We start from the raw sequence: 18,124 nt of genomic DNA on the forward strand, positions 1-18,124 counted from the left end.
TCTCTGATACAGTAAGGAAATTAAAAAATAGGAAGAAAGCTTCACATATGATCTGTAACCTGCGCTCAGTAGAGTTTCACATACAAAATGACTAAACGCCCATTGGTCTTACCAGGTCCTTTATGCCCATATCTGAATGTTTTTCCCAAAGCCATACTCATTCACTTGGCACTTACTTGTCTTCACAAATGCTTACAGAACACAATCTTAAATGAATTTTCTAGTCTTTTATGTCTCACATCTCTTCACTTCCCATCTTGCTTTGTATTCAGTTCTGATGTTTTACCAAGACACAAACACAGAAGACAGATCAAAAATGCCCTCCCTCAGTACATGTGAACAAAATAGTCTCAAATCTCTTTGTAAGACATTCATTTGCAAGAATTAGATTTTGAAAATGCAGCTCATCAAAAATATTCATCACACCACAAATTTTTTAAAGAACAGTCCCAACATAGGTCATCTCATAAAGTCACCTGAATAAGGAAGAAAAGTCTCAAATTTTTATCTAGAAAGCCATCTCCTAAACCTTTCATGAAGACTGCCAGAGCATCTGCTTAGCAGCACCATAAATTGTGCCATGAATGTTATCCCTTCTCACACAATTTACAGTTATTGCAGTGACCAAAAAAAAAAAAAACCCAAAACAAAACAAAAAAACAAACAAACAAAAAAAAAAAAAAAATTGGCCACTTCTGTCAGAAATTAACAAAGCTGTCAAAGATAAACCACATGGTCAAGGTAAGAGGTTCTGTAGGAAGAATGTAGCAATTCCTGAGTTTTTCTAGGACAGAGGTGTTCACAGATTTTGCAAAGGAACAAAACTGCAAGACTGATAAAATGAAAGAACTACTTAAACAGAAAGTAAGCAAAGCACAGCCTATGTAGTGGTGCTCACATGAAGCACTGGTTATTTTTTGTAGTATCTGAGGTACTAGTGGGAAATACAAAAAAAAAGCAAAGTTACTGAAAATAAACAAGAAGATAAAAAATTCTGAGACAGCAAACCTGGACTGTATTTACTGACAATCAGGAACTAAATACACTAAAGAAAGAATGTCCCTATTCTTCTGAAAGGAGAAAAGCAAAGGAATCAGTCTTTCTACTGCTACAATGCCAATAGAAGACAGTATGCAAGTCAGATATATGCTGCTTACCCACTTTTCTACCAGGTGAGGTACAGTTCCAACACAATCCAGACAGACTGGTTGGAAGGCAAATAGCAAAATACTCAAGGTGTAAAAGGGCTTCACTCTTTCCCCTTTCCACTGCTTTTAAAGAGCAGCTGTTGTTAGCATTCAGTGCTATTAAAGGCCAAAACCAGCACCAGTTTTCAGTGCTCTGACAAATAGGCAGCAGTAGAGGGCACCAAAAAGCAAAACAAGTTTCCTTATCGTTAAAGAGCTTAGTAAAAGAGGAACCTATGCGCTCCCATGAGAAACTGAAGAGTAAAAAAACTGAAAACCATCCTGTTAAATCACAGACCTCATCAAATTCTGCCCACATCAGAATTTAAATATTCTGTATTAGATAATTTAACTTCATATAAATTCTTATATAGAGAAGAAAACCACAAGTTCTACTTCCATATGAACTGATTAAGTCAAACCTGTATCTTCCACAAATTTTAAGAATCTTTCCCCCACAGTCAAAACAACTTTCTGACTAAAAATAGGAAAAAAAGAAGTTCTATCTTTCCTCTATCCTTATTTCTGCCTTTCAAATCCTTCTGAGGCAAGGTGGGGATGGTAAAGCTACACACAAATACTACCTGAGAAGTCTGTAACTCAAAAACCTGCTCTGTACAAATTCTCACTAGATCCCCAGCAATTCAGTCCACATAGTCTCTACAAACATGTATGATATATCTGACTTACAACAAGACAACAGTCTCATAGTACAAGACTACAATTCAATAGCAGGTAGATCTGAAGAAGTAACTTCCCTCCCTAACAAACACAATTTTTATATTTTAGCAAGACTTTGCATAAAAACCATCACAACTCTTAAAAGACTTTTTTAGCAAAGAGTTGAAAAAAAACTTGACTGCCTCAACAGTCCACATTAAATCATAAAATTTATCTCTTATTTTAATGTCAATAAGCCACATTAAAAAAACATACTGAGATAAGCTGACACATAAACTTGACAAATCACAACAGTAACTAAATAAACTAATATAAGCTTCTGAGCCAAATCCTTGTATTTCAGAAGACAATTATATACTGTGACTTCCATACCACTGCAGGTACAAAGCAAGGACTTAACAACATGCAACTTCAATTCAGTATTTATTATACTTTGGTTAATTAAAAAACCCCACAAAGTGAACCAGATAAGAATCAAATGAAGTTTAACCTACTCTGTAAGTCCATGAGGTAACAAAGTAAGATTCACAAAGGAGATAATGAAATCTTTACTTTTTAAGACCTTTTTATTTACATACAATTTTTCACAATTGACACTTTTCACAAGTAGTATAACTCCAAGTAACAATTCCCTGAAAACTTTCTTCATGTTATTCTATGTATGCATATATTTCATTTTTTGCCAGATATTTCGTGTGTAAGAAGATCAAAAACATTATGAACTATCACCAGCCATTAAACCTGTCACAGAACCTACTTGCTCTTCCATCTTGGACTTCATCGTCTAATGACTGCACCCTCCTTTCTCTTACTGCACACACTAGTATCCGAACAGTTTTTTACTCTCTCAGAACAGCAAATCTCCAAAACCACAGCTGCAATACCCCTCAAAGGTAAAAAAAGGTAATGTAATGTAATGCTGCGAAGCAGTTAAGGAGTCTGTTGGGTCAACAGATAGCAAGATCCCCGGCATGTGGATAAATACCATAAATTTGGCAAACTAAACCAAAGCAGTTGCTTCAGTGAATGACATTTAAGTATAAGCACATCATCAGCAACACCAAATCAAATTGTGATGTAATTGTATTCAGTACTTGAATAAGGAAAACTTCTATTAATCCGGTTCATCTTACCATCACAGTTGCCCCACTCTACATGTGAAGAACTTAGAAAATGCAGGTTTGCTTCAAATACCACCTTCAAAAACAAAAAATCTCTTTCAAAATGCAAACGGTATATATTCATAAACATTGTCATGACTTCCAGTTCAATGAATTTCTGTGTAAGTAATAATTAAGATACTTGCTCTAAACAGTTACAATTTGAAATTGGTGTCCTCAGTTAAGAACTCAATGCAGAGTCAGTTTAAAAACACACTTCTTAAGGAAACAAGATATAACTTTACAGTTCAAGAATAAAAAAAAAAAAAAAAAAAAGAAATCCCGTTTGTGTTGTTTAGGAATAGGAATTAACTCACGCGTACTAAGAAATACCGAATGCCCTAACGTGTATGCTTGCTAAATCAGTATTTCTTTAAACAGTTGCTCTTTGGACTAATTTAAAGGGCTCACAGATACCTATAGACATCAATTTACTAAATGGATGGCAGGATGTTCAGCGCTTCAGAAACACTCGCTACCGCCTTGCAAATTAACCGGCCTGTCTTGCAGACAGCACAGCAATTCAGTCCTGGATAGTCTGTTAATTTTCAGGTTCCAGTTCTGCCTTTTGCCAAACAAGATAAAGCAACTTTAACAAGATCGGACAATTACATCCCTTTCCCAGCTCTAGTCCACCTCGTGGGCCGCCCACGTGGAAGGAACTCGGGCTTCCCGTCGGCCTAGGCCACACGGCCTCCTTCACGCTCTACCTGGACGGAGGGCGGCCCGGCGCCGCCGGGACATCGCCCTCCCCGGCTGACGAGCCGCGGGCACCAGGCGGCGCCGGCGAGGCCTTGCCCCGCGCGCGCCGCCGCTCCCTGCGCCGGTACCTGGGGCCCCGCCGCCTCCGCCGCGGGGACTGCCCCGCCTCAACCTCGGGGCCGCCGCGGCCACCCCGGGCCGGGCCTGACCCTTCCGCCAGCGCTTCCGGGAGCGCGGCCCCCCACCCCCGGGTCGGTGACGTCACGCCCCGCTGGCCAGTGACGTAACACCACACCCGGCGCGAGGCGTCCTTTGCGGCCGGCGGCGGCCGCGGACCGAACGCGCTTGCGCACCGCCGAGACGGCGCGGCCCCCCCCCCCGGCCCGTCCTCATTTTACTTTCGGTTTCACAGGATCGGGGAGCGGACAACCTCGGGAGAGACCTCCGAGATCCTGCGGGCCAAGGCCAGCCTTGTCAACCAGACCGTGGCACCGGGTGTCACGTCCAGTCTTTCCTTAAACACCTTCCACGACGGCGACTCCAGCGCCTCCCCGGGCAGCCCGTTCTAGTGTGTGACTACCCGCTGAAGAAGTCCTTCCTCATGTCCAACCCAAACCTCCCCTGGCGCAGCTTGAGGCCACGTCCTCTGGTTCTGTCAATTGAGGAGACCGACCCTCACCTGGCTCTAAGTCCCTTTCGAGAGTCACTGGAGAAACAGGATCTGCCTTCTGCTGGCGGTGCCACACGAGTACGGGCTCTGGATGCAGCCCTGATCAGCAAAGGCAGCAAACGGAGCCTCACAGAACTGATTTACTCAAGCTGGTCCCCTCAAATAAGATATTACCGCCTTATTTTTCACCTTTCCAACCTCCCTGCACTCACTACCTCAGCATAGTTAAAGTTTTTCCCAACTCTGATCCAGGAAAACAACATCTGCTGTAGGTATAAAGAATTAACATTCTAAAGCAGATGACTCACTAGGCACAAAAATGGTTGAAAATTGGTAAATGACATCCTTGCAGCTGCCAGAGGTGAAATGAAAAAGGTGTAAAGCTGCTCAAAAAACACAGACAGAATGACCTGGGATTAAGAGTGTGTGGGTGTGCAGATATGACACCAATACACGCCATAAAGAATGAATCTGACCTGTCCTAATTGGACAAGAAAATTTTCCAGTTTTGAAACTGGAGGGTACAAAAGAAATTCCTCCTAATATTCCCATAGAAATTCCTCCTAATATTCCCATTTTTCTATGTACTGCCCCTCACACATTCCCCACAAGAGGTGTAGTCCTATATAATACATCATCTATAAATAAATGTGATGGGTCCTTCAAATATCTGAATTTGTGAATCCTTTTTTGTTCAGCTATGTGTGAATTTTGTAGGCTAATGCTGCCCGACATTGCACCATCCAAAGTGGAACACAAAGCTGATCATTTTTACTTTAGGATTAGAACTTAGAAATACTTCTCTTCTTGTGAAAACATCTTTTTAATGAGTTGACAGGCCTCTGTATTACAGACTGAGTACCTAATGTCCATGACAATGTCATTCAGACAAGCAAATGTGAGTAAGTTCATAGAAGCACAGAATAGTTAGGGTTAGAAGGGACCTCGGGAGATTATCCTATCCAATTCCCCTGTCAAGGCAGGGTCACCTTGAGCAGGTGACACAAAATGTGTGTGGAAGATGTACAAACTATAGCTGGGAAATTTAAAGGTTAGAAATAGTAAAATAAATTATGTAGCTAGGTATTTCAGTCGTAAGCATCAAACTGCAAAAAGAAAAAAAAATCTTTACACACTGTGAAAGTAAAATAAATGAAAAAAAGATAAAAAGGAGAAAAAAAGAGTGTAATTACCTTAGTACTAGTAAAAAAATTCCAGTGGATTGCCCCACAGTGATTTTTTTTTTTTTTTTTGTCATTACTACTAGGTGGCCAGTTTGGTTTTTAACTGCATGGAATAGATAACTTGATGAGATCTGTGAAAAGAGATGTTGCAAGAATAGTTAAGGGTTGCATCTTTGGACTTTCTTTTCAAGATGAGTTAGCATTCTTTAACGGAAGCACACCACTGGTGAAACAGCTACCCAAGGGACAAAAAAGTATTTTAAAAGCTAAATAAACTTGGTATGATTGAAAGGCTCTGCAGGATGATATACCTGCAGAGTATATAGCAATGTATCTCTAAACCTAGTAGGAATCCACTGCAGTAATATACTAAGGAATACCATTTCCTTCTTACAACTATCTTTCCCTAAATGCTTTGCTCAATAAAGAAACTTACTCAGTTCTTTAATATTTATACTTAAAAGCAAAAATCAAAGAAATTACAAACATGAAAAAACACTGCCCTGACTCATGCACTGAGCTTTACAAGTTCCCACCACCAAAGCAACAATTATTTTTAAATAAATCTCAATTCTAATCACTTAACTACACCAAATAAAATGGGAAATGTATTTTATGCCTATGCTGTATTAGATTTCTCTGTAATTCAAGTACTGCTTTTGGTGCTACAAAATTAGACAAGTTCTTAGTACTACCAATAATGCTCTCAACAATAACACATCCCTCTTAATGCAGTGAGTCTACACATGAAAAATCTTACACTTTGGTTTCCTGCTGATTGACTGAACATGAATTCAAGATTCTCATGTGCCAAGTCAACAAAATCAAGTAATTGGGGTGGAAGCCTGGGAATTGTTTTCATTAAGACTGCAACATTCCTTTAGCATGTGTGGTGTGGAACTTTTCTCATGCTGTTGTCCAGAAAATGACATCTGGGCTTCTGGAGAAACTACTGTAAAATATATGTGGATTGCCAGTCAAATACAAACCTTTACATTTCTTCTAAAATGCAAAAAACAGTTATGCACAATCAGGCAAAAAGCAGTAAATTATTTTGCTGAAATATGCCTATTGACTAATCAAACTATTTTAAATGCATGCTTTTCATAAAGTTTCCAGAATTAATACAAAAAGACCTAACAATTAATAAATTTGTAGATAAATCAATTAAATCCAGCATTTAGTATGATTTAAATGATATTCATACCAAAACAAACAGGTGGTATCTCTCAGTAATGGCAGAATAAATCAGAACCTGATTTTCAAAGTGATTCACAGTGGAAACTGTGATCAAAACTAACACAAGAATCTAGGCATATGTGAATACAAGTAAGGCATGAGAGGCAATTGCGAATGTACCCTAGTACAGGCTACTTTTTAGGAAGCACTGCTTGTGAATTAAAAAAAGTCTAAACATATACACAAACCCTTTAAAAAAACCCCAACAAACCCCAATCAGTGGGCATCCAGAGGGCAGTGGCCAAAAGCTCAGAGTCCCAATGGACATCAGTGACAGGTTGTGTCCCACAGGGATCTGTATCAGGACCAGTGTTACTCAGTACTTTTTTATCAGTGAAACAGATGAAGGGATCGAGTGCACCCTCATCAAATCTGCAGATGACACCAAGCTGAGTGATGTGGTTGACACTCCTGAAGGACAGGATGCCATCCAGAGGGACCTGGACAAGATGACTGCTGTTTTTCCAAACAAGTCACAAAATAAAAGTGTTGATTTTAATCAAGGAATCAACTAGAATTTCCTATAAAATCAAAGTCAGACAGCTTCACATATTCTAACAGGAAAATCAAACCCTAACCAAGTAAACCTGAAACCTGAGGGAAAAACATGTCTTTTAAATAGACCCAAAACCACATTCTTTCTGCTTTTTATACTAGGTCTTCTTAAGTAAAATTTACAGTTGGAAGTTCTTTCTCAATTGGTGCAGAATCAACCCTAACGAGAAAGATTGTTTTCTTTCACCATCTCTAAATATGCAAAAAATAACATTTGGCCCAGTTCCTCTATTAATATGGAGGCAGGTGGTGTGCCAAACAATTACTCTTCTGAAACTTATACCAGGTAAGCTGCCACACCCCTTCCTGCTCCCCTGCCCCCAAACCAGTGAAGCACCTAACAAATGGATTTTCCAACAAGATTTAAACCAGTTTAATTGCCTTGATATTAAATAAAAGTAAGGAAAGACAATCAGTGTAACACAAGAAATGGTCTTCCATGTAATGATTCACAAAAGGAAAATGGTTAGGTTGGTGCACTAGGATGGCTCTGAAATTAAATTTCCCCCACCCATTACTCACCCAAGAATCTTCCACTGCAGAGTACACAAGGCCCAAAAAACAAAGCAGGGAATACGGTTGAATATAGCTAACCAGAAAATCAATTGGAAACTTAAAATAATGTTAGCCATGTTCTAGATAGCATGTTTGATCAGTATCTGTAGGATGAACCAGTAACCAAATCTAAAAATAAAAATTAAACCTAAAAATACCTAAAAATAAAATTAAACTAAAAAACTAAACCACACAAAAAAACAACACCTCGAACAAAACAAAACAAAACAAAACAACCAACAAATACACACACACTACAAAAACCCAAAAACCCCCTCAAAAAATGCCAAACAAACAAAAAAAACCCCTTAAAACCCCTACAAAACAAAACAAATAAACCAACAAAAAACTCTCCATAAAACTAGAGAGAGTGAGAGAGGGAAAAAAAAATAGTAAGGCAGTAGATCAGTAAAAGAAGCTCTCTCTGAAAACAACACTAGCTCTAAGATAAGCTACAACAACTATATAATTAACTTATCCCAGAGTTTCAAAGCACAATGATTAGTGCACTTATTAAGGCAGTGCCACACAGGTTGCCTTTCACTGCGTACTCTCTTTCTTCCCGGTCTGGGGCAGCTCCGACGCCCTCCGGCGCTGCCTCCCCCCAGACTTCCGGGTCCGCTGCTTCTCTCCCGCGTGCCGCTGGCACCGGCACCCGGGTCGGGGTCTGCCGGGTTCTGTCGCCCACGCTACAGGTACAAGGTAAAGAGGGAAGGAATGTCCAGATAACCCACAAGGAGAGCAGGAAGGCTTTATTGTCTCAGAGAGCTCCAGTGGGGGGTAGCAACCCACGCTTCCCACTCCACATGAGGGAAATGGCCGTGGCACCCGGGAGGGAGCGGGATGATATAGGGGATGTGATAGGGAGGGCAGACACCACCCCCCAATGATGACGTAGGACAGCGACCAATCAGGGAACCACAGGGGCGGGCACTGAGCCTCGGGCTGAGTGGGATCGTGGGGATGGGGCAGTGGGCACGGGGTTTCCCGGGGCTGGACAGGGGAGTAATTACAGGAGCGGCAGAGGGGAGGAAATCCAACGGCAGGCAGCATGGGACCAGAAACCAGGGGGGCAGGGGGGAACGACACGGGGGAAGTGCGGGGGTACACAGGACTCGGCTAGCTAACACAAGTAAGAACCCCTAAAACCCAATCCCAGGATGCAACATTTCACTTCCCAAGAAAAATTATTTAGAATTTGACCAATACCCACCCCTTTCGAGACATGTCAAGCCAAGAAGTTAGTTTACTATTACATGTCATACTTGTATACAATGTAAGACACATTACATGTTGAACTAAAGTTAATCCATTTGCAGTATTTACAGACAATAAAGCTTAAGGTGAAACCATCAACAGCCAGTCTCACAAGCAGTTAAATGTCAAAATTACTCCTTTCTGTATGTCACAATTACAGTAGTGATCCAAGTATCACTGAACGTTTAATACCCAGTACTCTACTGACCCCCAAGCAAACTAATTTGCAAATGTGCCAAAAAAGCATTAGGGAAACTCATGCACATGACTAGACATGTTGCTATTTTGAAGCTGCACCACTGAACAAGAAGTTCCAATTTTTAAAAGCTTCAATTCCCAATTAAAAAACAGGAAAATACATCTACTGTGAAAAACAAACAAACAAACAAAAAAAAGCTTTGAGCACTTAGCTAGGATCTAATCTCTAAAGTCAGAAGAAATAAGACACCCTACCTTATATAGAAATTGGCAAAGCCATTACTGTTTTTTATTAACTGAGGGTGTCAATATGGCAAAGCAATACAAGCAAAAATAAAAACACAATATTAAGTCAAATTTCTCATTAAATGTCTAAAAAATTGTTTGGAGAAAAATATAAATCTTACTACAATAGAGACAGTTCAAAAAGTAACTCTGAAAACTGACTGCTATATCTGCAAAGCAATACATCTTTGTGTAGTAAAAGCAATATATAAAGTCCCTGCATATGCATCTTGTGGATGAAACATTCACATAAATCTCACCTTGTCACTGTCATCAGTACAAATGTGATCTTCATGGATTGAGTGGCATTGAAACGATGTACCAATACTACCTGGAAAACAAGGAGGGAAGGGAGAAAAAAAATAACTGAAGTGATAACCCAATTTCTGTGAACACTAAAAATAAAGGTAAATTTAGCAAACTTTCTTTTCTCTAAGATTTAGTTGCCAAACAGCTAGGTTTGATAACAGAAAAAGCATCCAAGGGACATTTTACAAGTGTGCCAATGTATTCACATAGATTTTTTAAAAATAATTTTAAATGGAATAAAAATATAGCTAGCTCATCAATCCAAAACAAACAAATGAAGTAAAGTACATATGCGCATATAAAAATAAGGAGAAGCTATGCAATTCAAGGTTATATACTGTACTACAGGACATTTTCAGCACCCTGGGTGATCACAAACCACCAGCCTCATTCTAGCAATAAATTAAGAATAAAAGAGGAACATTCCAAGGCTAAAGTTTTAATTGTGTCCAGTTTTCTTGTAATGGAATTTCTGCCTGCTTAATACTTCTATACAAGTTTCTTTAGGCGTAGGAACAAAAGGGACAGTACACACCTCCAAAGGTTTACCCCACTCCTGAGACTTCTGTCCAAAGAACATATGAAAATACTTTACAAAGCTTCTTTCTGACTTACCACTTCAGAAAAAAAAAATTATTTTGCTGTAGGAGTCATTGTACTGCCTTGAACAGAAGTAGTGCATGATTATACTGTATATTTTTTGTAGGAAGGGAAGGCAAAGAAGAAATCACTATACAGCTGAAGTTTCAAGGTGAAAATGGAAAAAATGAACCTGTTTTAAACTGTTTGAAATATGCAGTGCTCCCCTTCCACTTGATTTAGACTTTTGCAAACCTCAAGTGTTTCACTACGAGCACTCCATATATTTTCTTGAACTGGAATCAGTTCAAGCTCAAAAGCAAGCTACAAAACTCAGGAGAACACAGTGTTAAAGGTAAGGCTTGATATCTTTCTGACCATTAACCCAGAGGCAGAATTGATGTAAAATATAACCTTTTGAATTGGTCTAAAATAAGAAAATAGGCAACAAAAAAATAGTTAAGTTCAGCCAAATTACAACAAATACATATAAACTTGTTTCAGGCATCCACGCATGTGGATAATGAAAGGAATTTCCAGAGGTTAAATTCTTAAGACTTACTCCTGAACAAATTAAAATTCATAAATGTGGACCTTGCATTACAGGCTACATTATATACTTTACAGATAGGCTTTTCACGAAATGTGATTGCATGCACCATCACAATGATAAGCTGACTTTTTTCTAGCTATAATAGATACCAACAGTAGCAACATAGCTCCAGCAGAGCAGAGCTTCCAGTTAGTTATGCAACGTAAGACACCTGGGCAGCTCATCAGTTTTCATTATGCCATACCTTCAATTCTAACAATATCCATATTACAAAAAAAAAAAAAAAAAAAAAAAAAAAAAAAAAAAAAAAAAAAAAAAAAAATCTAGTTTGGGTTTTATCTACATGTTCCAGTCAAACTCAACTGTTCTGCAGACAACCAACCAATCTGTTCTACAGTTAGCAATGTTTTCCTTTACATTAGTTGTTTTTTTTTTTTCTCTTAACAGGATTATTCATGGCCTTTTTGACATATTTGTTTCATTTGCAGTCAATTAATACCCTACAGTACAATAACAAGATATAAGACACAATCCCTGACTGCGAGAAGTGAAGGCATTACACATATCCTGGCTGCTCTGCACCAGTGAGCTGGCTGACCTCACCAACAGCCTCACCAAAAGCTGGTTTTGGATAAGGATTTACGTGAAAGACAGCATTGATAATACAGTCCCTTGCATGAGCCAGCAGAGGTAACAGATCTGAAGACACTGACACAGCAGACTACCAGCTAAAGGCTCTGCTTCATGACAACGCAATCTATAATGTTGAGTTAAATGGTCAGGAAAATCCTGTAGGACTTTTCTGATCTTAAAAATATTTTTATATTTATACACATAAAATACAAAAGCAGTTTTTAATAACTGAGTTATGTTTCATTTTCTTTCTGACAGATTGCACTGAGACAAACCTGAAGACAGGTTAATCACATTTCACCTACCTGCAAGGAAGATCAGAGTCAGAATCTCAAAAGATGACCTCAGCAGCTCTCTAGTCTGTGTCAAAGACTTTTCAATTGTTGTTTAACTGTTAAAGATGCCCGAGGACTGAAAGGAACAAAAGGCAATTTGCATTGCACCGACTGCAGGGAGTAGATACAAATTCAGTTAAACTACCTTCATATCCCCAAATTTACAGGGAATTTCAGACCAGCTCAAGACCAACTGCACTCCAGGGCTAGCATATCCTAGGGCTACTACAATCAAAGCTTTAATTCTGACTGAAGAATTATCACTGCAAAGCTGACTTAGAGTGGAGAAAATGCCATCAAGACTCCTACATATGGGGCAGAATGTAGCAGGCAGGCCACTGCCCACAGCACCTTCCCAAACACACTTCCTTGCTACTGTGTTCAGGAGATGCAACTATGAGGTCTAATGCCCATCATTTTCTCAAAACTAGTCCCAGTTTGAACTTCCTCTCTCTCATGATCCAAAGCAATTTCCATGCTGTGCAAGTAACAGGGCACCTTGTAACCGTCAGCTGGTTTTCTCAGACTCACAGCTTCTAATACCTAGGTGACAAAAGAGTAGCTTCAATTTATTCTGAGACACCACCAAAACACAGCAGGCGTATGTGAAACATTAGATCAGGCATTCCTTCACCACTACCAGTATCAGACAGGGTAGAGAGTAATGCCCTTCAATTGATGCACTATATGTATATATAAAACCTCTTTAAACACAGTAAACTCTTTTGCACGCCCTTCTTCAAATAAAGTGATATACCCAGCTAAGTATTATGGCTTGTACTCCAGTTCTTTTGGAACAGGCAAGAAAGAAAGTGTGCTATGCTCCCCAGCTACCACAGGAAAGGGATTGTTTCTCTTCTAAACCCACACATTACACTGAACAGCAAAAAGGATCTTCAGAATTTCATGGGTGCTGTCTAACTTCTGCATTTTAATAAAAGGAAAATCAGTATCAGGCCTGAAAGGCCTGCTTCATGCTTGCCAATTTAAACCATCCAAACACACACAATGCTGGTCCAAAGGAAAAAGAGGTGTGAATTCAAACCTTTTAATACAGTAACTTCAATGCTACTGGAAGTATCTCATTGTTTAAATGAATGACACTGATTAGACTCTCCAGCACCAGTCTCATTATGAAATTGTTTGTGTATGACACCTGTACTATTAAACCTACTTTATCTAGAGTAAAGCTGTTGAGTCTTACTAACTTGCATGAATCAGACAAGTTCTGGTTGAAGTGTTTAATTTGCAGACTAGAGTCGGGAAAGTAGGAAATGCATGGAAACAAAATCTGAATTGGATCAAGCTTAGACTCTCAAGTAACTGTTCTCTTTAAAAAAACTTTGAGTTGAATGGAGTATATAGATATATCTGGTGAGATAAAGCCATGAATGGCTAGTCTACTTGAAAAAATACAAGGAAGGGATTATTATCTGTGATCTAAGAGCCTCAACTGCCAACAAAATAATGCAAACCACTCCTGCGGATTATTATAATATGCTAGTCAACAATGTTCCTCTACCTGTGGCACATTATTTAGATTTTAGATGCTCCTTCTAATTCAAGAACCTTTCAAACTGCAATGAAGAAGTTACTCAATTGGTAAACAGAATACTTTGCTGTTACAACAGAAAAGTTAGAGGTGAGTTCAATAAAAGATACAGCTTGGTCAAGTAAGAACAAGGCTGCAAATTAAGTATATTATAATACTTTTAAACTTCTTTCCCTATGTGTGCAGATCTGATCACAAAGAAGAAACATGATACCTTGTATGCTAGCTGCATACAATTCATACTAGGATTGCCATTCTTCCCTTTTTTCTTCCACTCATTTTTTTATAAACTCCAACAAATTGAAATTCCCATGGATTTGCATCCCCTTTAACTTAGGTTGTCAAAAGAATTTATTACACTCTAAGAAGTGCTAATATTTTTCAATTGCATGGTATGGGACACAAACACTGATAATTTAAAGCAACTTCTCAGCATGGAGTATACATATCTAAAGCATTGTGATAAAGTTCTGTAACACCTTCTAGCCAGGAAGCAGCCTAAAGTCACTAAAGCAGAAAAAAAAAGGTAAAATGCCTCCTGAGCTTCTCTCCTTCCTTTCCCCCTGCTTCTTCTACTTGTAAAGAAATCCATGGTCTTGTCAAACTGCAACTAGCATAGGTTTGCTGATGTATTCTGAGTTCTGGTGTCCCCTTCAATACTCTGGCCCAGTCAACCTTACTGGTTTCCCCATCACAATGCTCAGCCAGGGAATGCTGTCCTCAATTCCACACACCCAGTGAAAACTCAGATGTCTAGTAATCATCAGGAAGCATGGTAACACTCTGCAAGAAAAGCTCCCTCAGTTTTTCCTTTTTCTGCAGCTATCAGAGAAACACACAGCATGCTTACTAACCAGCAAGAAAATGGGATGAAAAGTACACAACTGAGTGTTCAAAAAAAAATCTGGGCCTACATTAGTTTCATATAAACTAAGTGTATCTTCCAGTCAAACTTCTGACTGAATGACACCTCTCAGACACTTCTGGAGAAAAGGAGAGGAACGTAAAGGGCTCTTTGTATTTTAAAAACATGAAGTCTGACATATTTTAACAATACCAGAGCTTAAAAAAAAAAGAACATACAAACTTACTTTAGTACAGCAAAAAGCCTGATTTTGAGGCAGGCCTCTGCTTCAAAAACAAAACTCATCTATAAATCAGAACTCAGGAAAGATCTTTTTACCTGAAGTTTCTGCTTTTCTCTACAAGACTGCATACACACTTTTACTTCAAGGAACATCTAATTTAAATTTGCAGGTACAAACTGGACAGCTTACTCCAGGAACTATCCACAAAATGGCCCTTACAGCAGCCATCTAATATAACCCCATCTACATACCGTTTACCTTAAGTGTTGAAAATTTTATATTATTTGGAAGTAGAAATCAGTAACTTGAATTGTTAGGATGCAAGCTGAACTTTATCTGAACTATAAGGCTATGTTGTGTAAGTCAAGGAGGTATTAAAGTAAAAACCTGGAGCTAAAAATCTGAACATTACTAATAGTTAGTAAAGACAAACCTAGCAACTTAAATAGTATTTTTAAGTAAATAGCTAGAGTAGACAGCCCATAGCTTGTGATTTATGAACAGTAACAATCATATTTCAACATGGACTATAAAACCAACAGAAACTCCCACCAAAACCAATCTAAGATGCGTGAAGATGACCACATGGCCCCTACTGGGTAACAAACGATGCACCAATGAAGAGCAAGACCCCAGACCATAACATTGCTATTTGTCCAGACTGTCACACGAGAGATGGCCAATAAACCTACCTAATGGAGATGAGAACATAGTGTCAAAAATTTCTTCAACACTGTGCTTGCAAACACGCTTATAATAATGGCCCCCTCACCTCATACAAGAAGTACTGTTGCCTAGCTATTGCCTTCTTCCTTCTCCACTAACTTTAGCAGCTACATGTTTTTTTAGTGAAGAGAACAACTACACTTCAGATGGACTGGTAACCCACAGAGTCAGCCATATAGCTTCATCCCCTCCACAGCAGTCTGGGACAAGGAAAGAGGCCACTGCTTTGGCAGCCACCCAACTTCACCTTGCAAGGTCCAAATTCTGAAAAGATCTGCATATTTTTAAGCTAAACACATACCTGCAAAAAAAAAAAAGTGAGTCACTTGCACAGGATAAAGTGTCTGAAGGATTCAAATCATCAGCAGCTTGCTTCCCCACATACCCTAACAGCTCAAGTCAGGTATCAAGTACAACATCAAAAGACTTTTTCCTGAACTAACAATGCAGCATTACTGAATAACCAAAGACTCAATAACCATGAGGTATTCTAAAATTTGTGGTTTCATATCTTTATAGTGCACATATACAAGCAAGAATTGTTTTCCATAGATTTATTGACTGCAGTTGCTTTGCTCTGGGGATCATTTTTTCCTGCTAATTCAAGGAGCTGTTCAGCAAGAAATTATCCAGTGAAAAAATTTACAGCATCAATAAACCTTCAGGAAATCAGCTTAATGCAGAAATACTACTACACCCATAAACACAGTACCAGTATGTTACTGGTGCTCTTAACACTCAAAATTTCAAGATATGAATGGTATCTGAAGAGACTACACAGCCAAGCATCAACAAAATGTTAGCAGAGTGTTAAGTCTGGTTCCTAGTAGAAGGTCAAAATTGGAGAAAAATAACTATATAAATAAGAACAGTAGAAGCACTATTTGTGTCAGATAAGCTAGTTAGACCATTCCCTCTCTGTTACCTTTGTATCCTCCTATTTCTGATGAACCGAGTTCATAAAAATCACACTGTTTCCAGCTGTCTCTTGCAAGTGTCAAACATGGAAGACTGGCAATAAATCAGGACCAGGAAATCATTTAAGAACTTTGCAACCAAAAAACCTGCATCAGATGACAGTTCAAGTCCACTGAGAAAATTCACTACTCATTCATTAGGGTACAAGCTAATTTCAAAGAATCATGGAGCCATTTGGATTTTAAGGAACCTTTAAATACCATCTAATGTAGCTATCATTAGACCAGGTTGCTCAAAACACTGTTCAACCTGCCTTTAATACTTTCTGAGATGGAATTTCTACAACTTTTCTACAACATCCACATGAGGGCAACCAGCTCCAGTATTTCTCCACCCTCACTGTCAAAACCTTCTTCCTTCCATCCTCCTTATATTATTAAATCTACCCTCTTTCCATTTAAAACCACAAAGACCACAGAGCTGGATGCAGTACTATAGATGGGGTCTCAACAGAGTGCAGTAGAAGGAGCAGAATCACCTCTCTTGACCTGCTGGCCGTCTTGCGACAGCCTCTTGCGACAGCTGAGGACATGGTTGTGAGTTGTAAACACACACTGCTGGCTCATGTGAATGTTCATCCACCAGTACACCCAAAGTTTTTCTTTGCAGGGCTGCATTCAGTCAATTCATCCGCCAGCCTCCATGGAAATGGGGGATCACACTGACCCAGAGGCAGGACTTTGCACCTGGTCAAACCATGACACCTTGTTAAACCCCATGAGGTTGACATGGCTCAATGCCATCTAGCGATGGATGACATCCCTTTCATCAACTGCACCACTCAGTGTGGTGTCATCCACAAACTTGCTGAGGTTCTGCTCAATTATTTTATGCCATTGGTTAAGGTATCAAAATGTCCCAGCAGAGACCCCTAAGAGACACCACTCCTTACTGGTTTTCACACGGATACTGAAATGTTGACTGTAACTCTTGAGACATGGCCAGCCAGCCTATGTCTTACCCATCAAACAGTACATTCATCAGATCCTATTCCCTCCAATTCAGCAACAAGAGCTGTTGTGGGTTGGTTTTATTTAGACAGTTGTTTTATTAATGTTAGTTAGGTTTGTTCCTTGTACTCCCCCATTTCTCCCCTCACAGTGGTTTGCTCCAAGTTGTTTACCCTGAGAGTTCCTGCTACTTGGATCCACAGTTACCTGTCAATGTTTCTTTTTTCCTTATTTGGTTCCATCAGTCAAGGTTTGTTCACTCCCTATTGGTTGTCAATCCTGTAACCACCCCCAGTTTCTTCAAGAAAGTTCTGTATCAATCACTCTACCTTAGCCCTTCTATTTGTCCCCGGACTCTGTACCCACCTCTGTTATGTTACCATTGGTTGTTATAATTGATGTCATCCCTCTATCATTTGTCCCCACTGGGTGAAGCAGGTTTCCACCCCTGTCCGCCCACCCCCTATTTAATCTGCTGCCATCCTGTTTTATTGGCATTTGTCTCTGCATCCGCCCCAACAGCACCTTTGTTCCTGTCCCACCTGAGGGAATAAAGACTCTTTGGGCTCGCAAACAAGTGTCCTTCTCTCATCTCTTTATCTCCTCTCAGCATGTGAAGCCACCAAAGCTGTGTTACCCACGCTGCAGCACTCAGCACTACCAGGGTGGCAGACGCCGTTTCCCTGGAGTGCCCACACACGTGGCGGCCACCCGGCCCCACACGGGCAGTGCTAGCCGGCACATCTTG

At 39.6% G+C, this 18,124-nt stretch overlaps 1 protein-coding gene across 8 annotated transcripts in view; it reads right to left on the minus strand.

The window, feature by feature from the left end:
• Positions 1-18,124, minus strand: part of RNF38 (ring finger protein 38) — a 111,880-nt gene that overhangs the window by 44,640 nt on the left and 49,116 nt on the right. For 3 of the 8 annotated variants that reach the window (XM_054003130.1, XM_054003133.1, XM_054003132.1), the window contains one exon: positions 9,934-10,004. In XM_054003130.1, coding sequence (XP_053859105.1) covers positions 9,934-10,004 — 71 coding nt within the window. Of the gene's footprint in view, positions 1-2,625; positions 5,062-9,933; positions 10,005-12,048; positions 12,108-18,124 lie in introns of those variants that run through there. The other 5 variants (XM_054003137.1, XM_054003135.1, XM_054003138.1 and 2 more) reach the window with 5 other exon arrangements.

The sequence above is a fragment of the Vidua macroura genome, chromosome Z (assembly GCF_024509145.1).
Source record: "Vidua macroura isolate BioBank_ID:100142 chromosome Z, ASM2450914v1, whole genome shotgun sequence".
NCBI lineage: Eukaryota > Metazoa > Chordata > Aves > Passeriformes > Viduidae > Vidua > Vidua macroura.